The 21408-nt window shown below is 45.9% G+C and overlaps 1 protein-coding gene across 29 annotated transcripts in view; it reads right to left on the bottom strand.

The window, feature by feature from the left end:
- Positions 1 to 21408, bottom strand: part of ZNF618 (zinc finger protein 618) — a 166169-nt gene that overhangs the window by 27380 nt on the left and 117381 nt on the right. For 10 of the 29 annotated variants that reach the window (XM_075772487.1, XM_075772504.1, XM_075772503.1 and 7 more), the window contains 7 exons: positions 19955 to 20044; positions 18509 to 18544; positions 17690 to 17767; positions 16559 to 16648; positions 8983 to 9171; positions 5478 to 5561; positions 4305 to 4361 (listed from right to left, as the gene is read on the bottom strand). In XM_075772487.1, coding sequence (XP_075628602.1) covers positions 4305 to 4361; positions 5478 to 5561; positions 8983 to 9171; positions 16559 to 16648; positions 17690 to 17767; positions 18509 to 18544; positions 19955 to 20044 — 624 coding nt within the window. The remainder of the gene's footprint in view (positions 1 to 4304; positions 4362 to 5477; positions 5562 to 8982; positions 9172 to 16558; positions 16649 to 17689; positions 17768 to 18508; positions 18545 to 19954; positions 20045 to 21408) is intronic. The other 19 variants (XM_075772483.1, XM_075772494.1, XM_075772490.1 and 16 more) reach the window with 9 other exon arrangements.

Genomic DNA, 21408 nt, shown 5'->3' with positions numbered 1-21408 from the left:
TGAAAGGTAAAAATATTTCCCAATTCCCTATATAATTTTAAATGTTGTCTCTTTCACATTCATAACCTCTAGCAAGTTTAGACAGCAACAAATACTGTCATTTTCAATTAGTGTTTTCCTTTTGATGGCTGCATTTTAAGGTATCTAAACTAAATACCTTCTTTTTTCCTTTTTGCTTTGTTTTTTTCTTCTTAAAGTCTCACAATTTCCTTCATCCCTCTTGACAGGTGGTGTAACTGCAACTTCTTCATTTTACTAAGGAGTCATCCATAGTGTCCAAAACAAGACATCAAGGCTGGATTATGCTGTAAACACTAAATTCATAGAATCACAGATTGGTTTAGATTGGAAGACATCTTAAAGCCCATCCAGTCCCACCCCTGCCATGGGCAGGGACACCCTCCACTAGCCCAGGTTGCCCAAAGCCCCATCCAACCTGGCCTTCAACACTGCCAGGGAGCCAGGGGCAGCCACAGCTTCTCGGGGCACCCTGTGCCAGGGCCTCAGCACCCTCACAGGGAAGAATTTCTGTCTCAGATCTCATCTCCATCTCCCCTCCTGCAGCTTCAGGCCATTCCCCTTGTCCCGTCACTCCCTGCCCTTGTCACCAGCCCCTCTCCAGCTTCCCTGGAGCCCCTTCAGGGAGCGGAAGGGGCTCTAAGGTCTCCCCACAGCCTTCTCTTCTCCAGGCTGAACAACCCCAACTCTCTCAGCCTGTCTCCATAGCAGAGGTGCTCCAGCCCTCGGATCATCTCCGTGGCCTCCTCTGGACTCGCTCCAACAGCTCCATGTCCTTCTTGTCCTGGGGACCCCCGAGCTGGACGCAGCACTGCAGGGGGGTCTCACCAGAGCAGAGCAGAGGGGCAGAATCCCCTCCCTCGACCTGCTGGTCACGCTGCTGGGGATGCAGCCCAGGACATGGCTGGCTTTCTGTGCTGCAAGTGCACTTTGCCAGGTCGTGTTGAGCTTCTCGTCCCTGAACACCCCCAAGTCCTTCTCCTCAGGGCTGCTCTCAATCCATTCTCCGCCCAGTCTGTAGTTGTGCAAACTTCCTGATGGTGCACTCGATCCCACTGTCAATGTCGCTGACGAAGATGTTGAACAGCGCCGGTCCCAGTATCGACCCCTGAGGAACACCACTGGTCACTGATCTCCACTTGGACATTGAGCCGTTGACCGCAACTCTTTTGAGTGTGACCGTCCAGCCAATTCCTTATCCACCAGGTGGTCCATCTGTCAAATCCATGTCTCTCCAATTTAGAGACAAGGATGTCGTACGGGACAGTGTCAAATGCTTTGCACAAGTCCAGTTAGAGATGGTTGTTGCCCCTGAGGCTAAGTCAGACAAAAAGTGAGACAAGAAAGAGATCCAAAAGCTTGGGAAGTAACACGTGTGGTTACAGACTACATCACTGCAGGGTCAAATCTGCAGAGTTCCAGTCAAATGCTGTTCTACCACTCCAGCTGCTCAAGGTGGAAAAGGAAGGCAGCAAGCCTTCACTACCAAACACCATACACGTATTTGCCCCTTTCTGGAGCTCCTTCCTTCCCAGGCTCTGGCTGATAATCACTAGCTTTTGCAATAAGAGTATTTCACAAGCTGGCCTTCAAATATTGTTTGGTTCTTGAGAAATTAGTACAAAAAAGCCCTGCACACGTCAAGACTCAGCAAAATGACCACCACCACCACTTCTTCAAAGCAGATTTACAACGTCTTAGATGATTAACAGCTTAGACGTTGCAACGAGCCAACTCCATCTTTCAGGATCACATCATGTCATTGTTTTCTGGACCTTACTTAGTTCAGCAGTGAATAATCACAATGTTCATGTGACTTGGGACCTCTGCGTTGGCTGCCTGCATTCCAGAAGTGGCACAAGGAGGTAATCTGCATATTTTAGCACATACTATTTTTAGAGCACTGTGAAACTTCTAGTTTTCATCAAAAAGCAAGTTTAAGGGGCTGTGGAGACACCTTCCCATTAACACAAAGGACACTCCCAATCATGAGGTGGATGGCAGCTAAACAGCCCCTCTCTATCCTCTCTGTGGCTCCATCATGCCCTGCTGGGAGATGGACCTTCTGCTAATACACGGGACTCAAATGCAACCACAAAGTAGTGTTTGTCATTTACAACAGGAACTGTTATTCTATGGGTAGTAAGATGCCAGGTTACTCGGATAAGGATAGCAGGTACCTGCATTCACTATGACAAGGATTGGGGCTGTGCACAGGGAAGAGACACCTGAAATCCAATATTTCCCATCCTAGTTCTCTTATTCCCACTTAGGATTCCCTACAGCATTGTATCCAAGTCTATTTTAGGTGGCTTTATTTGCTGACCTTCCTGCTCTGCTTGTCCTCCCCCTCACTCCAGACATGAAGCCATCTGTGGCATTGCAAGTCGAGATGGTGACACAGGGAAAGTGCATATTGTACCCGGCTGAGCGCCCTAAAAAAAAATCCTGCTGCTCTATTTGATATCACTGTAACTGGGCCTGTGACACAAAACTCCTCACATCCACAAAAAGCAAGTGGTACAGAGAATCAGGCATTTTACAAGGCCAAGATACGCAGCTTTCAGGCTGACTACATTTACCTCCAAAACCTGGCGACTATTTACAGCAGCAGGAGTCTGGTGATAAGCAGCAGATGGGAGTGGGGAGGACGGAAGTGTCCGTCCTTCTGTCATTCTCAACCACATTATCACCAGCTGCTTCCCCGCCTGTGCGAAATCTGTTGGCTGGAGCACAAGAGAGGACAAGCCAACAATGCCAGAATTACTCCCAAGAGTTCACATCACATGTGTGAACACCGAGCCACGCAGTTTGTCCCACCTACTGAAACACAGCCATGGAAAGAAGGAAAATGTGGAGGTAAGGATATGTCACCTCTTCAAAAATGAAGTTACTGAGAGCTCTGCTTGGACACCTGAGCGTGCGGATGCCTGCAGAGCTTTCCATGGCTTCGCTAATCACCCATGTCATTCATAGTGTGACTTGGTGATGCTCACTTGGGCTACTATCAGTGAGAGCATTTAGACTGACTCCTGAGAACAAGAAGAAATAAAAGAGAAGAAATGGCTTGGTGCAAGAGCTGGAAAAGAGCGCTGAATGGGACACACAGGAAGCAGCACAAAAATGGAGTAAAGGGGGGTAAAACAGAGCTGGGGAAGAAGAGGATGCATGACAGATAAGGGAAGGGGGAAAAGGGAAGAAGTTTATACATCCCCATGCTCCAGTCTGGCTTTGAGGAGTGTGTCAGCTGCTTAATGCAGAAAAGAACTGCTTTCAACCAGAACCCAACTCCCCTCAAACCAGTCCTGAGCAGCAAACTCGAGTTCCTCAGGTTTCCTGGCTCAAAAGTTCAGGTAAGCACCTTGCAACTCCCCTGCAGCCTGCCAGGCCCTAGACTAAGCCACTGAAATAAACTGACCATACATGTGGTGCAGACAGAAACGCTTCTTACATGAAATAAGACAAGGAAATCATATCAAACTCACTACTCAACTGGCAAGAATTTCCAGCTTTGTTTTATTTTTACTGTGAGCTTTTACTCATGTGCTTTAAATGTTGTGGTTCAGATATAGAAACAGATTCAGAAGGATGAGTGTGATGTGAGCTGGTACAAGGAGATGGCAGGGAGGATCTGTGAGATGTGTCACAGAACAATGGGTCAGTATTCAATAGCAGTTCAGGCAGAACTAAAGTCTTGGACTATCAATACAGCCACTCTTTGTGTGTGCTTCTTGTCAGTGGTTCCTCAACCCCCTCCCATGCTACAGGTTCACTTCTCCTGCAAAACTTAACAAGAGGAGGTTCGCAGCCAGAAGGTTTTACAACACAGCTTTCTTGGCTTTACAGATGAGCTGTTTGATACTAAGCAAGATAGTTCTGTCCTTCCTCTGGAAGCTACACAGGGCTTGACAGGAATAAAAAAGGAACAATCTAAGGCTGCAGCTTTCAAAGGGCCCCAGAGGAGTCGAGAACCCAAATGGTATAGTGGCATTTAAAGACATGCACTTAAAGGCTTTGAAACCCTTCAGACAAACCACTCTTACTACCCACAGAAGACAAGACGTGAGGAGCAGACCTGCTGCGAGGCAAGCGGCCACTTTCAGAGCAGCAAGTCAGGCTAGTAACTCCTGGCAGTCAGTGAATTATGCTGTTTTGTGTCACATCTAACAGCCTGGCTGGGCTGACTGAAGACAGACTTAGCCAGCCCGTAAGGACCCCGGACTGCTGCTACCCAAGTGGAACAGGACTAAAGAGTACAAGGGCCTGAAACACAGAGACAAGCTCACCTGATGGGTTCTGCTTACACCTCTTTTCTTTAGGTTTTTCTGTCCCCGAATGAACAGCTGTAATTGTGGTGAATGCTTGGATTAGTACAGGATTGTTCCCCAAAACACAATACGCAATATTTTAGTAACAAACAATTTTTTTCCCATTCACTGTCACTCGCTTTGCTATTGCACATGGGTTTTCCAACACCACTTCATTCCTTTTCAACATGGTTCCAGAAAGTCCCTTATTTGCTTCAGAGGCAGACATAAACCCCCACGACAGATGCCGTGTAACCTGCTCCAGGGAGAAATCCCTTCCCTTACCTGTCCATTCCAGCTAGCAACGCTGCAACACCACACGTTTTGGTACTCTCAAACGGGGAATGGAGGGAGGCCAGCCTTTTCTGCTGGCATGTTATTTATCTCTGCATCAAGATGCTGAAATTACATTTAATCTGGTCCGTCTGTTATGCTCCAATTAGGGAGCATAAGAGAATGGCAGTGTCCCACTTGAGGCAGGGGGATACACTGGCAGGATAAAAATCCTGTCAAGAAAACTCTATAAAAAAACCTGAATAAAATTGTCTAGGCCAGGGGTTATGTTTAGTTACTACCACTTGGAGTTAAAACTCAAAGGAAACTCCAGAAGTGGGGTAAATTTGAATTCCTTGTAGCACATGTATTCTGGCTCCACATCTACACATCTGGTATGCTGTGACCTCCATGTAGCAAACTCACAAACAGCTGGACGCCGGTTACAGTGATGTGCAAATAAACTGCCACATTTAGCATCACTATAATATGCAAACTGCTGTTCTACTCACAGTGCTCAAACTCCTCTTGCTTGTTGCAAATGGCTTTGCTTCACAAGGACTTCACTGATGCACAGACAAAGAACGAGTACTGTTTTATCTCCATCCATTTTCCCCTTTCTCTACATCTTTGCTCCCCGCTGAAAAATTCTGTGCTAAAGTACCTTGGGAGCAGGATCCCCACATCGTTGTTTTTTACAGGCTCTGGAGTGCCAGGAACCTGGGGAGGATTGAGAAGAGGGCACTTCCCCAGGAAAGCTAGCTGACTGCAAGCTTAAAGGAGGTACCCCAAATACAGGAACAATCACCAATCATGGCTGAATCCTGCTCTGGAGAGAGACGTGGTAAAGCAACAGCAGGAGGGAGTGAACACACTTACCGCTGGAGTTCTGAGAATTGCTGTTTGTTTCTTCAAAGTTGTTTTGCGCTTTGCCTTCCACTCTCCTGCTGAAAGCACTTTCTGCTGGGTGGAGAACAAAGCAGGGATGGTGACTGGTCAATACTGGATGCAAAACCACACAGACATGAGGCAAGACAACATGCTCCTCTGTCACATAATCACATACCCTGAATACAGCAGAAAGGTCAAATACCTCATTTTGGAGGCAAATGGGCCAGATTCATTGAAGGGATAACAGGTAGATATTTTTCTTGAATGCCTTCTGGCTGAGGTGGTCTGGATTAGCTCTTAGGGAGCCCATGAACACCAGTCCTGACTGAACCAGAAAGGTCATGGCTTCCTCCCCTGCAAAAAAACCCAACCCTTATCTTACTCTTACTCTTCCTTAAGGCAATAAGGAGCCCTTAAAGCCTCTGGCACAGGTGACTAGGTCTGCAGATTGAACTTGGGTCCTCATCACAACATGTAGAGTGTCACCTCCAGAAGCATTCTGCCAGCGCTCCCCATGCATCCCAGTATCTGCGTTCCCTTCCTCAACACCCTCCCTGGAACGTTCAGGTGGAGGACTGAAGGGCTGTCTCAGAGCCTGCCCACAATGTCTGGAAAAGCTACGGTAGATCCTCTGTCCCTCTGTGCTTTCCAACAGTGAACTCTCTCCTGCACCCCTCCCCGAGGCTGAGCAGGCAGGCTCTGCTCCTCCGCAGCCTGCTGGTGCTTCTGGCAGTTCACTTGCTTCACACATTTCAGCAACGGTGCAGGGCAATTTCCCAGTAACTGTAACGGGAGGACTCCTCCAGCATGCAGAGGTGGTTCCTGACCCTGGCAGTAGCTGCAGTGTCCTGAACCATCACTGCACAGCACAGCTGAGGTGCCTCCCATCCTTCTCAAGCCGGTGTCCCTTATCACAGGTTCAACAGTACAAACGGTGTGAGGTCTCATCTCACTTCAACTAGGTTTGCAATATCTGGGCAGATATATTTACTGTAGTGACTCAAAGGATAAACTAGAAATAAATAAAGGTGAACTGGCCAAACTAATGTGTATGTTCTATGCCATATAGACTCTTCCCATATGTGGACTCATTCATGGAGTCCACTGTCACCCAATGGGTTCATCAGAGCATGGCTTAGCAAGGCTCTGCTGGGCTCAGCAGCATGCAAATCATCTAGGGAGGGACGTGGAGGACAGAAGTCTTTCTTTCAGAAGTGACAGGGACTGTTCAAAACTGGTATCAGACCACTATTTCATGACATATTTCTGCAGACCACTGGAGCGGTCAGAACTGCCGTCATGACTTTCACAAAGAGGCCCCAGCCCCCTGCAGCCTCACAGCCTCCCTGTGCTGAGGGCGGCTCAGACTCATCAGCTTTGTGTCTGATGGGGCTAGAAAAGACCTGAGCTGCATGAAGTTCCCAGCCCATGAATTTTGGCCCAGCCGATCCATAGCGGACCCTTGCAAGTCCTGAGCAGGCTTCTCAAATTCTCTGTCTACTACATTCCTGACTCTAAAATGCAGGAGAACAGGAAAACTTGGTAATCAAATCAGTTGAAATAGAGTCACATAAAACAGGGCTGAAAAAGAACTGGAGACATTATCTATTCCCTCCATTGACAGAGAAATACCAGGAATGAGAGGCCTTAAGTAACTAGAAAATCAGATGGCACAGTGGGAAAAAGTGACCACAACAAATGAATTAGGCCAACCTACCCCCCCCTAGAGACCCAGGTTCAAATCCTGGCTTATGTCACAAGTGGAAGTGAGTTGGAGGTCTCCGAAAGTGTTTGGAAAAAATTTCCATTGTAGTTTTGTCGTCATCCTTCCCCCCCCCCCCCCGCCCCCATGTCTTTTGCATGCAAAGCCAAATTATCTGCATAGAGAAAGTAAGTGCCACTCTACCAAGCGTCTGTGCAAATGCTGTCAGTGGAGTGGTACTCCACCATCCCTGGTATGATTCAGGCCCATGTGGAATGCCTCTAACCACAACACTCGGAAGGCATCCCTTCTGGAGACTGTCTTCCTGAGAGGTGTTACGGTCAATGCATTTGTACCAGGAATTCAGGAAGCCACTCGGATTGCATTTGTACAAGACACTGCCTTGAAAAGAGACCACAAAAATGACACCACCAGGTAGGTAGGGTAGGACCCCCAGACTAATACTTGTTTCTTGAAGATCGATCTACCAGGCTCAAGCATCATGCGATTCCTTCCTCCATACACAAAAACAACAGCTCAAAGTTTTTACCCAATGTACTGATGTACTTTTCGATTAGAGAAGTATGTGGAGGGGGAAGCTCCCTTACAAAAAACATCTCCCAGTTACTGCTCAGATGAACCTGGCCTCTGACCCAGGAAGGGTCCCAGTTATTCCACTTTTGTGAGGGACATGAAACTGGAAGAAGTTGTTGCAAGGTTAAGTAAATAACGAAAAAAGTTTCTCAGCTTTAACTTCTAATTTGGTTGAACTGGATGGACCTCAAATTAGTAATAAAACCATATAAATGTTTAAGAGGTGCAATAACAATATGGAATTTCAGGACTTACAAGCTGTAAGAAGACAGGTCACTCACTGCAACACTGGTAGCTGTGGATGTGTGTGTCACCAAACAAAAGGCATCCTTGTTCAGCATCCTGTGGGCTCTCCCACCACAGCCACATCTGCTACTCAGCATCTGTCCATGCCAGACATTTCAGGGGCATTTAAACACCAGCTGATCAATCAGCCCTTCATCTGTACTGAGATGGAATATGTATCTATCAATCCCACAGATTTAAGAGACTGCTTCCCTGCTGCCTGGACATGTGAACGGTCTCACATCCTATTTATTAATAGTTATTTTTCAGTGCTCCTTGCTTTCTTATTTTTTTAATTTTTTTTTAAAGGTTTGACCAAGTTTAGAAGGAGGAAATGGGCACTATGGAGGATCAACCTTAACTTGAGTTTTCTAACGCTTCTGTAATGGTTCTGTACCATTAATTTTGCTGCTGAAGCCCAGCTTATCTCTCAGTGGTTCCTGTGGGGAGGGGATCACTGTGAAAACACCTGTACTCCATTTCACTTCCTCAGGCACAGGCCTAGACCTGAAAATAGCACCTTGAGGGAAACAAACACTAAATGCTAAACAAAGCTGAAAACCAAACAAAAATCCCCATACCTGACAAGCTATTACACCAATCCTTGTCAGGAAGCTCCCCTCAGTTTGTGACACCAGGATTTGAAACAGGGTCTTTTGTACCTCGTGGTTAGCACAATGCTTATAAAAACCCAACTCGTCACTGGGAAGAGGTTATAAAGACCTACTGCTGATGTAAGTTTTTATTTATAACGTGCCAAAGGACGTAATCCCCTCAACTACTTCCAGGAGTAGCTACTCTGGGACAGTCATGGATGGAGCAGACTGAGTCCAGGAAGGGTCAAAAGCCAACCCAGGGCAGGATTGGACACTAAGCAGTTAAGAAAGTTGATGGTAGAAAGGCAATTGGTACCTGTGATGGCCTTGCTTCCTGGGGATCCAGAATTTGGAGCGCGGAACATCTGAGATTGGGATGCCGGTGGGACACCGGAGGGGGTGCGGTGCAGGAGGGTAGAACATCGGTTTATTGAAGCCGGTGTTTTTTTGCTGGATTGGCTCGCCTGTGTCTTCACTGCCACGAAGAGTGGAGATCGAGAGAACTCTGGATATGAACACTCAGAACTAGTGCCTGGACAGTCAGTCAGCTCCCAGACCGTGTGCCTCCTGGGAGGGTTGCTTTCTAACAGTCATGCTCACGAATCCCTTGCATGGGGACCTGCAGTGACTGTGGATCCACTGATCCCATGTAACAAAACTGTTTTCCCCACTCACCCGAGGGGACAGATTCCTGAAGCTTGTTAGTTCCCTTTCACACCTTTAACTGCCCTGAGACCCACCCACGCCTCCTCCAGCAGGAATCACCCCATCTGTCCAGGAGCACTATTTGACTGCCATGGCCTGGCTGGGTCTGCCTGCATCTCTGTCCTCCATTTCTATGTATGTAAGAGTTTGAATTCTGAGAGCAGGTTTTTAATGTGATACTCAGAGATCTGAATAGGGAGAAGTTTACATCTTTGTTACTTGAGCCTTGCATAAATCTTACAGATCTTCAGCTACATTCCTTGTCTCATTAACCAAATACAAAGGAAAGGAGGCTGTTGGCAATGGAAGGGAATTAGAGTTCTCATCCTACAAGTCAGGAAAGGCCTTTTGGCCCCATCTCCAGACAACTACTGGTGACATGTGAAGAAAATCTGAGTATTACTGGGATATGCTCTTTGAACGTATCTATGTTTTGGTCTCTGCAATGCACAGTGAGGATCACCAGGAACTTTCAATGCCAAAAGTCATAAGAAAAACCTTCGGGAGGACAGCCCTTCGTCTAGGCCTTATGGATTAAAAAAACAATTACAAAAATGGAGAAACAACCTAACAACACCCTTCATTTCTCAGTGGCTTCTTCCATGGAAATTTAGATATGGCTCCTGAAGCCAAGTCACACTCCAACCTCTGCCACAAAGAATCACTAAGAAACAAGGTTCACATAACCCACAGCCCAAGCTCAGTACCGGTAACTTCTATAGAGTGATATTTTAGGACGCCGGGTGCTGGATGGGGAGCACCTGCACCTGCTCATCCTATACAGTCTAAGTCAGAAATAGTTAACCACATTGCGCAGTTCTCCATCATGGACTGCTGTGGCAGCGCAACAGCCTGTCTCTGAAACAGGGGAGGAGAAAAGTCACCCAGACTGTCACCCAGACTGGGACTGGATGCTTATTTCCAAAATCCAGTGGGACATTCATTAAACACCCCGAATGTGAACTGCTCTCATCTTCCCTGTCAGCAGCACTGGAGAGTGAGGGTGTGTACATTCAAAGCTGCCTGCAAACAGATACTAGAAACAGTTTGATGTTTCTTTTTATCTGTTACACAGATCCATAATGACATTTCCTGTAAGTCTTCGTGTACTTCTGCAGGAGATTCTGCACCAGGTTTAGGTCAAGATACTTCTCCCCTGCTTGGTCTCTGGCCAGCTGAATAGGCAGGAGGCTTGCTTTTGCTTCCTAGACTTCCTTTCAATCTCCATGGATAATCCTCCTCCAGTTGCTGCCAAACTGCCAGCAAAAATGTAGTCAGAAATGAGAATTTCCTCCTTACGTGTCGTCTAGTTTCCCACGAGGCCCATTCCCACCAATTGCTGCTTTATTTCTGATCTATACCAAGAGAAGGAGCAATCAGCCAACTATTTAGTGTCAGAAACAAAGAGCATCATTGCGAATGCTCTGCAGTCCAGATACTGCCCTCTAGATCTGAAGAAAAAAGTCTCAATGCTATGAAGACCTCCAAAATTACTTCTTTTTCCTCCCAACTTAAACAAATAGTATGTCTTTAAATTCAGGCCCCAGAGAGAAGGCTGCTCCATCTGACACTCGGCAGAGACAGAGTTTGAGCCAACAAGGCAAGACAGACAAAAGAATATTAGTTCTAGCAGTCTACAGGATACTAATAATTCACTGAAAAAAAAGTTTTAGTCTTTACTTCACCAGATGACAAATTCCCTCTGAAGACTAAGCAACACAGGTAGAGATGATCACGTAGCTCCTCTGTTCTGCTCTTGAAATATCATCTTCTCAGTGGAACCCACTGCCTCAGGCTGATGAAAGGGCCAAGTTCAAGATATTTCCAAAAATGAAAATACTGAGTTGATGAATGGTTACAAAAACACCGTGCCTCAAAATCTGCAGCAAGAATGGAGACAGCATTGTGGACAGAGCATCCTATAACTGCTGCTATCAAGGTTTTTAAACTTTCTCAGAAAGAATCTGAGATGTACTCCATTTGAGGCTGACATCCTGCAGAAGGAAGGGCAGGAGAGGAGCAATGTAGAGGGTAAGTCTCACTGAACGACCTCAAATCACCTTGTAAACTGAGTGCACTGTGCTACAGCCACACAGAATGGCACATGGTGTGCTAAAGAATACAGATGACACAGGTGATACTTGAAAGATGGGGGATTCTGCCTTGGTAGCAAGAAAAAGAGCTTGTTCACTGTCGTGCTTGGTCGTGATGGCTGCAGAGGAGCTCCTGGGTTGATGATGTAGCTAAAAAAGACTAAGGTACTCTTTGGGTTTACAATCAGGGTACTCTCAAAGGGGGTTAGGAAGAAAGTATTAGGTCTCAGTTCCTTCACTAGACCCAGTGCTGGTGCATGCTCTTCATGAAGGTGGTTAACAGACTGGAGAATATTCAGGTGAGAAGGCAAGAGAATAAAAAAAGTATAAGAACGGCATACCTTACAATGGAAACATCAAGTCACTCCTTTGGCATCACTGGGAGGTTAGTCACTATGAAGTGACTTGACAGCAGGCTATACAAAGGTCCAGAAAGGACAGAAATTTGGTAACTTGGTCCTCCTTCACCTAGCAGACAAAGTTATAAAAAGGATCCAGTGTCTGCAAGCTATAGCTGGATAATTTTAGTCTTAATTTAGTGAGGATAATAATTCATCAAAATAATTACCTTAAGAGGTTGCTGTATTTTCTGTCACTCTTAACAGCAAGATTAGGTATCTCTCTAAAACATCTACGTGAGCAATTAAATCAAGGCAATCCTATAGCATGCATTACTCCAGTCAGTCCAGAGATCATGGTGGTCCCTCATGGCTTTCCTGTCTTTGCTAAGACCTTCGAGCCCTGTGGATGGCAAGCTGCGGCAGTAAGTAGAAAATCCGGCAGACGTTTCCACATGCCTCCTCGAAAAATACATAAATCCACACACTACCATGATGCACCACCACAACAGAACAGAGATCAGGTTATCTCAGTAACTTTGCTTTTTCCAGGTAAAATTTCTGGCTAATAATTTGTGTATCACATTTTTTCAGAAAGATCTTATCAGGATGGATAAGGAACCATTTGGATGTTCAGATGGAATTATACCATCATCTCTGGAGAAAAACCTATCCTTAATTAATATGATGGAAAGTGATTTCTTAACCATGGCCTGAAATTGAATATGCTGAGCAGAAACCTCTGCTACTGGAAACAGGTCATTTCACAGGAAAAACCCTGTGCTCAAACTTACCAGATTTTTAATGTGCTTCTTCACACATACAAACAAATATTGCCAGTGAAGCCTGTTGCTAAGGCACTGTGGGATCAGAGAGTAGAAAAAACATCTGAACTCACAGATTTCACTTACTGAGATGGAGAAAGCAAAGACACACCATCCATCTGGAATCTGGATCTGTTTTTTTCTTGGTTAGGCAGAACCTGTGTGGAAATTGGAGGTGCTACCAAAAAGGATCCCTTTCCCTAAGAGGAAAAGCAATGATGGCAGCTGCCCTTACGGAACACTGCATTTAAGCACTCTTGATGAACAAGTTGTATCCAGTGTCTTTCACATTAAGAAAAGTAACTAGGCAGAGAGGCTTGATGAATTTCCTTGAGCATCTCAGGTGTCAGGGTGGATGTAGGTCTGTCTGTCCCCTACGGAGCCAAATATGATTACAGGGCTGGCAGGGTCTTCGCAGGCAGGGCTCATCCTGCAGGCCCTGAGAGAGGTGAGCAAGGCAGGACCAGAGGTGACAGCCAGGTTCAACCAAGAGTCCAGATCATCAGGAAGTTCCTAGTGATAAGACAGGACCGTGGTAAAGCTGGAAAGTCCATGCACTAGTGAGTGGCAGGATCAGCTCTGCTGAGGATAACCAGGACCAGACACATACCAGTGATCCTCACGGAGGTCCAGAGTGATGAGACAGGATTGACGTCAAGCTCAGAAGTCAGTCTACACGTTGCGGTACAGACCAATAGGATCCACAGCCGGGCACGGGCATGTCCACAACTGAGCTGGAGACCAACATCCTACAGCGTAGCTCAGGCAGGGACTGATGAGCTGAGCTGAAATAGGGAGTTGGAATGTGGGTGGAGGCCTTGTGTGAGGCTGGTCAGGGCCATCAGAACCTATTAGTGCATTCAGGGCCCTGACATCAGTTTAGATTTTCATCCTGGAAGCAATGGACATGGATAGCTGTGCAGATTTTAGTGCTCTCACCACATACCTACATGACCAGGGAGTCTGTTGCCTTATCTGCAGTTACCAGAAGAGGATGCGGTGAGTGAACACTCCGGAGCCTGGATTTAACAAGCTGCAACCCACTCTCAGTGCCTCTTCTAGCCAGTTCACATCCGAAATGTATTAGGTTTTCTCCGTACTGTAAACGCATCATCTAAGAGCTAGCACCTGCAAATGTGGTTAAATCAGTTCCACCCTGCAGAGCAGACCAAGCCTGGAGGAGGACAGAAAGAAATCTCTGAACCCTCCCCATGTACTCCTCCGTTCAGAGACATTTCTAAAACTGGGACAATGCCTACAATCCACTTTTTCTGGAAACAGCCTCTGACACCCTTCTTAGAAAGAGCAAATAGGCTGACAGAACAACGCAAGAGTATGTATTTTCAAAGAGTAATAGCCCAGTTCTAAACATATGAAAAAGCCCCTACTCCTTACTAACAAAAGGGAACTTTCGAAGGAGACATTTGGCATTAACAATTCCAGGGAACCCCACAGCAGACCTCTTTTCCAGACAGCAGGTATCCAGCAGCACTGACCAAAAATTATCCTGCACAGTCTTATTGATCCTGCAGAATATGAGTCCTTGTTTTAGCTCATTTTCAATATTTTTTTAATCCATTATCACAGAAAATCAGAAAGACAGGCTCCGGAAGGGAAGCTTGCACTCCAGCAGAGAGACCCAGAAAGCTGAATTGGTAATGCTGAAGTGTTTTCCTTACCCGCACCCACCACAGCTAATTTTTCAGCATTTGTCTTATAACCACAAGAACAAGACCAGGGTAAGGACACAGTCTCAGCTTTACTTGACTGCTAGGGCATGAGAAAAGCCAGTTGTGCTTTTCGAAAGTCATGTGTTTACAGCTGCCTCACAGGACCTTGGTTTATAGGAATAGCAGAGTCTGAGCAGTAGAAAGGTGGGAGGATGCACTGCCTTGGGAGCTACTCATGCCCTCTCCTGTATGCTCATCAGGGCTAGTGGTTTGTCTTTGTACATCATAAATCTTACTGGCCATGGGAACTAGGAGAGGAAAAAAAAAAAGGTTAAAAAAAGGAAAAAGAAAGTTTTATGGGGAGGGGTTAAACATTATGAAAATATTATCCTGATCTTAAGTGTCCTCATAGTTAAAGATATTTGCTGAAAGGACTGGAAACCCATCTGCATGCACATCAGTGACCGCTGGTCTAGTCTGCAGCAGGGGCAGCTGCTTTGGCTTTCACAAAGGTTATGGCAGAAACCATGGTGCAAGAACGGCTTCAACCCCAGCATTTGAAAGAACATGCCTCCTCCTCCAAAACTGGCTTCTGGTAGTCAAAAAGTGGGCAACAAGACCCTGCAGCTGCACTCTGCACAGGGAGAAGGGCAGTATCTCTGTGGACCACTGGTATCTGCAGTCAGACCTGCAGGGCCCACTTCAGGTAAACACCTCTCGGAGAAGAACAGTTGTGTTTCTCCTTTATGCTGGATAGTCTGGACTGGGACTAGCAGCTGCAGTCTGTTAATACAGATGGTTGGGAGGGTGGAGAGATATCCACAGTGATAAATCCCCTTGAAACAGGAAGTAGTGGGAAGGTAAGAAACTGTTCTTGCTGAGCAGAGATTCAATGCACAGTCCTTACAGCACATGGCTCCTTAGCTATACAGGGGTGGACTACAGACACCAAAGCCTTGGTGTCTGAGGGCCCATCTGTACTAGGAGACTGACCTACTGCTGATCCCCACCAATGGCTTTTCTGAGGACCTGGAACACCTGAATTAAGAGGTGGAGTTTGGGGGTGCAGGGATCTTTAAGAATAACTGTTTTGTGTGCAATCATAGGCACTGGGTTAATTCCTTTGGGCAGATGGGAGATAAGAAGACTAACTTTGTGTTGATGGCCGTAGAGGTATTTTTGCCCTACAATGTCTACCACTATCTTGGTCTATCTCCACGCTCCAGAGAACCTTCATGGGAGCCACCAAGCCTTGTCCCACCTTAAAAGCAATAGTCTGGTCGACTATATTCCCAATTTATTACTATGTATGTCTAAAACCAAAGCTGCCTTATTGTAAGAACTTAAACCCCTACCTAAAGCTCGATCTGGTCAGGAAGGAGTGTGCGCTCCCTCTGCTGGCTGCGGATGAGCAGCTAAAGAAACCCACAAGCTCAGCTCATCCTTCCTCATCATCAGCCAAGATGCTGGCAGCCGGACAGACATGGGCAAAGAGCAACCATGCTGGCTCACAGCACTGAAATCGCAATAAAGCACAGGGCAATGCTATGAAAGAAGTGTGGAGTTCAAGTGTAAAGAACTCCTCTGCATACTTTTAAAGCATCCAAAACCAGCATGTAGCTAGATTTTCTTTCAACTGTTTTACTATAATTTTGCACTGAATTACACTAATTGCTCATTAAAACCTCCCCTTTGGGGAGTGCAGATCGTAGTGTCCCTCCAGAGTGCAGATCGTAGTGTCGTGTAGTATGCTGAGAACTGCCTTTTCCCGAGCTCCCTGAAATAAATATTTTATTGCCTGTGATTTAGTAGCAAACTGCCAAGGTAATTTACATGATTTTGAAAACCAGTTTTAACTCACTGTCTGAAATAATTTCTCAGAAGCTCATAAAAAAGATGCTTCTTCCCTAGCATGTACGTTCATTTATTATTTAGGGGAGTCTAAAAATTTTGTGCATCACTTCAGTTAAACAACGAAATAAAATCTCAAATCCCCAAGAAACATACGTAGAATTGCATGGACTTTGGTAAAAGCTCAGTGACGTTACAGACCTATCAGTAACAGTGTCCCTCTGAGAGGAGTTTCCAGCTCAGTTTTACAGTGCCCTGGTCAGCACATGATCTACGTCCTGCCAGTTGCAATCCCATAGGTCCAGTGGAAGGATCCACAGGAATGAAACTCTTTCTTGCAACCCTCGTGTCTACCACCAACCGCTGTAAATCACAGTCTGTAATGACATAGATCTCCAGCAGGATACTCACTAATAGGTGCATGCAGTGCCACATGTTCTTGGTAGGGAGTGTAGTATTTGTACTGCTTGCCACAGAATTCACAGGTGTAATTGCCAGTTTCTGTGAGGACGAGACAAATACAAAGATCAGAAAGGAGTGCAGCACCCTCTCACCCTGACTTCCTGACTTTTTACATAGAAACTGGCCAGGTGACAAAAACCAGAGCATATTCCTCATGCACTTACAAATTATCTGCCCTGTAATTCACACAACCTTTTCCCCAACAAAAGGAACAGTTACAACCACTGTCCAGAGTGACGGACCGTGCATTAGAAGTCCAGTAGAAGTGAACAAGCTACAGGAGATTATCCCAAAATTACAGCAAGTAAGTATGCAAAACAAAGGAGCGAATCCATTTCTAAAGTCTATATTACAGATGACAGAGTTTTGTCTTCTGGTTACAGACAATCTGTCACGTGTGGACAACAGGAACAGTCAAACTAGGAAACAAGTGTCAAGTTTTAGTTTTAAGTACAGAGCTTTCATATTGGGATTCTAGATTTCTCTTGCAGGAGGAGGGGCTCTTCTGCAATAACTGTGCTAATTCCTGCTTTGGGGGTACTTGAAACAATGAAGTAGTGTAACCACACACTGACACCTCCCACTCCTGCCAGTGCTAGGAAATACAGAACTAACAGCAAGCTGCAAGCCAAAGGAAAACCCAGGGACAATCAACTGTTTCCAAAATGGAGAGTTCAGAGAAATGCTTTGGCAAAGTCTGGTCCTCCTTGTTTCACCCTGATCTGTTTGATGAACCCACCACAAAGGCAGTGTGAATGCAGTTACCTGCCAACTCTGTCACTACACCTTAAGACCCTTCTCTAATGGCTGCCAGCTTGCTTTTCTCCGGAACCTCTTTCCTCTTCTCTTCACAAAGATCTTGAGCAGAAAACAACACAAAGCTGCATTTCTTAGGGCCAGGGCTGTTGGTGTTTGGCATTCATTTCAACCTAAACATATCTTTCAGCACCCCTAAGGTCCCAACACCTCTCTGTTACACAGTGCTTTCTGGTTTTCCTAGAGGTACTCCAGCTAATGCCAGATTTGAAACTCTTGTGCTTTCTTTCTCTTTCACATTTGAAGCTGTATAATAACTCATACTTGGACCAATCTTCTGGAATGGTTCCGGCTCCTCCTCCTTCACTTCATCTGCTGCTATGACGGCCTGGTCATAGGGGTCTGCAAGAGAACAGAACCAGCAAGACAGCTGACAACACCCTCAGGTTTTCCTTCTACAGCTGCATGGGCACTGAATGCTCCTGCACCTGTAATGACATTTCGATCTGTAACAAGATTTCAAGACAGGAATTATAACCCCAATGACCCCTCTGTCTGACTTGTCCCTCCTCCTCAGGTTTACCCCCGCCTCCAGCCCAGTAACATGTCTTGTAGGTATTTAATGTTTAAAAAATACAGAGAAAGACTGAATGAACACATTGCAGAGCCTGATCCATGTTTTCTGATTTTCTTCCAGTGCACCTCCTGTCTAATGATGTTATACTGTCTGAAAGTGGGCATGTAATGCAGTCTGCAAGCAAGTCAGCTAACAAATACTGACCAGTGACTTTCTACCATCTAACAGCACAGCTAGCAACAAATCAGAACCCAACCCGCTTTATAAAATAATTAATTTATGCCTTGAACAATTCACTATATCACCGAAGACATGAAACACCTGCTTCTTTGATTTTCAGAAGCCTGATCAATTGTATGTACAACAAAAGCCTGCTATCTACTAGGGCTGGGCATCAACCTACTGGCTGTAGACACTGGGGGAGGGAGAGAGGATGCTCCCTCCCACTGCAATCAGTGACAAAACTCCCTTGACTCTTACAAGTGTAGAATCGGACCTGCTGTGCCTGAACTACTGAATGCTTGAAAGGGTTTGTGAAATAAAGCACACAAAGGATCTCGGCTTACCTGCCCGGTTTTCTGGGGCCCCTTCCACACTAAAAACTAACACAGAATAGAAGAAGGAGGGGAAGAAACAAAACAGAAATTAAATCCTCTTAAATGGCCTTGTTTTCCTCCTGTATTTCACGCACCACTTCAGCATATGTCAGCCCCACAGATTAAACCAGGCTTTGTGCCCCAGTCCCTCCTCTTCCCAGCAGCATCCACACAGGAACTATTTGAGCATGCCCAGCCCTAATATACACAGATTCTCAAGGCCTTTGTTCTGACACTGACACAGCCCCATGTGAAGTTCAGATGTACAGCTGCCTCACACTTGTGTTTGCTAAAACACAACCAGCTCCTTGGAGGAACTGAGACAAAGTGTCCTTGCAAGACACAAGTGGAAGCCATTTCCAAAGCCCTCTTGTAACCCTAGGCAGAGCTCCCTGAACCATAGCTATGAAGACACATTTCTGACAGAAGCAGACACATCCATCTCACAGTGGCTTTCAGTCCCAGTAATTTAATTTTGGCTCCCCACGGGAGGAAGGGAGCTTGCAGTGGTGCACTGCAGGAGAACGCTGGCTGTTCTTAGAGCACGTTCAGATGTCCACACATTACAGTTAAAACCAGCAATTATTTGGACACCACATATTGTGAAAAACCACTTGCTTTTCTGAGACAGTCCAGCCATTCAAAACCTTCTGCTTTCCAAGCAGCCTCTTTCTAAAACTCTGCCAGGGCTCCCTCCTTGGCCAAGCAAGGAGCAGTAACGACAGGCTTGTAGCACACTCAGTGAGGGTTTGGAGTATCTGGGGGCTCGGAGTCGAGGAGCTTTAGATGCCCAGTAAGCAGGGGGCAAGCCAAAGACAGTATGTTGCTGCCTCTGTTTCCCCCAATGTAGAAAAAAGAAACACTGCTTCTGGAGGAAGGTGTCTGCTGCTGTCTGAGTGTCACCAGCCTAGGCCACATCTACACTCACAGAGGAAAAATTGGCCTGTAAGGTCCACTGACAACCGCATCAGTTCACTACCACAGAGATTAACAAGAATGAAACAACATTTCTCAACTCTGAAATGTGGTTTCTCACAGAGGAGCATGTTGGGAATAAACCTGTGAAGTCAGAAACCAAAAAGCAACCAACTCTTGCCCAGCGAGTAGCCAGACTGACAATTTACCTTGAGGCCCTCAGTTCTAGCATACCCATCCTAACCATGAACCTTAATACAACAGAATTGCAAGGCCCACAGGTCCCAGCAGAAGGTGTTATTTTGATGCACGCAAAGAGAATCAAAGGAAGCAAACTTCTTCCTGCAGAGCCTGTGGCTCCACTTACAAAGGCAAGTGAGCCATGCTGTGCAATGCCCTGTGTCTGCATCATGGGCCGCACGGTCCTGCAGAACCACATTTTGCCTTCCCCAACGACTTCTCATTCTACTTTGGATGTCTGAGTGTCAAAACAGTACTCACCATCCACGGCATGTAGGTCTCTGTGCTCTTGGAAGCAGCTATAATATTTATATTTTTTCCCACAAATGTCACACGTGTACCTAAAATTGTCTGTGGGAAGAAGAAAACAGGCCACTTCAGAAACTTTGAGGTAAAAGGCAAACACTGCAGACAACACTGCTCAATCAGACACCCCCATGCAGTCACACTCACCCCACACGCTCTGCCCAACCTCTAAGGCATGCAGACAACCACTGCTTCACGATGTCCCCCACATGCCCCATGCTATATGGCTTGGGGCATATCCTGATTTGTTATTCCCTATTCAGGCAGCTCTGCTTTCTGGTACAGCCTCCCTAAGACATCACAGCAATGAAGATGCAGAGCAGCAGGCCCTGCTGAAATCTCCTTTGGAAGTCTGGGGTACAGTAGGCAAGTACTGGTCAGGATGGTGACAAATTGGTAGAACTAAACACAGAGTCAAGGTATGAGCGTTTAGAAGTCAAAGTCTTAACATGCCAACTACAACATGGACTGGATGTGCCTACACGCTCATATCACACCTCGTTCCCACTGCTGCTGCTTAATTGTTAGATTACTAACTGCATCCATGATGCCATATGGGCACGTTACAACAAACAACACCAAAGAGAACCAACAATCCAAAACACGCAGGACAGTAAGGTGCTCAGTGAACAGGAGGACTGATGGAGCCTGGTTTCATATATGTTTGTACCCTAGACCCCCTCCCTTCATCCCAGCAACAGCAGACCCCCTTCACCGCTGCTGTGTGGGGAAGACAGACAGATGCAAAAAAAGCTCAAGATGCTCAAGATGAATTGGTTTTGGTCTGACTGGGGACAGCGAATGGCTCAGCTATCACATCAGTGTAAGAGGAAAATTTCAGTTGTCAACTTGGTGGGGTTTTTCCATCCTCTGATGCCTGACATACACCTCGGGGTACAAACTGACAAAGTAGTCACCCCACTGCAGCTCGCAGCATTGTACTCGTCAGCTGACCACAGTAGCTAATGGGTTGCATTGCAAACAAAGTAAACCACATCAGCTTGTGTGGCCACAAAGGATTCTTGAAACGAATGTGTTTTACTTCACCAGAGGAGCAAGCCAGGAGTTTATGCATCAGCTACTGTGGCTCCACAGATGAGCTGCCATTCAGTAAACTCCCCTGCAGTAGCTCAGTTGTTTGTATTCAAGTATTGATACAACTAACAAAGTTAAAGCCTTGTTTTTACCTCTTCTATAATGTGTTCAAACACACCAGACTATGCACATTAAGTAAGCTTTTATTTTACTTCTCAGTAATTTTATTTTTAAAATAAATAAATATTTTAAGCTAGTAGGCATTGGTACAGTCTAATCGCTCACTTGGGTTCACTACTGCAGTCCATCAGCACATGGGGTTTCAACACTAAATGAAGAATCATTTTCCGCCCTTTATTCTGCTTGGCAGAATG

Source organism: Balearica regulorum, chromosome 20 (genome assembly GCF_011004875.1).
Source record: "Balearica regulorum gibbericeps isolate bBalReg1 chromosome 20, bBalReg1.pri, whole genome shotgun sequence".
NCBI classification, from domain to species: Eukaryota; Metazoa; Chordata; class Aves; order Gruiformes; family Gruidae; genus Balearica; species Balearica regulorum.
Note: the sequence above shows the minus strand (reverse complement) of the source record. Positions and strands in the feature narration are given on the sequence as shown.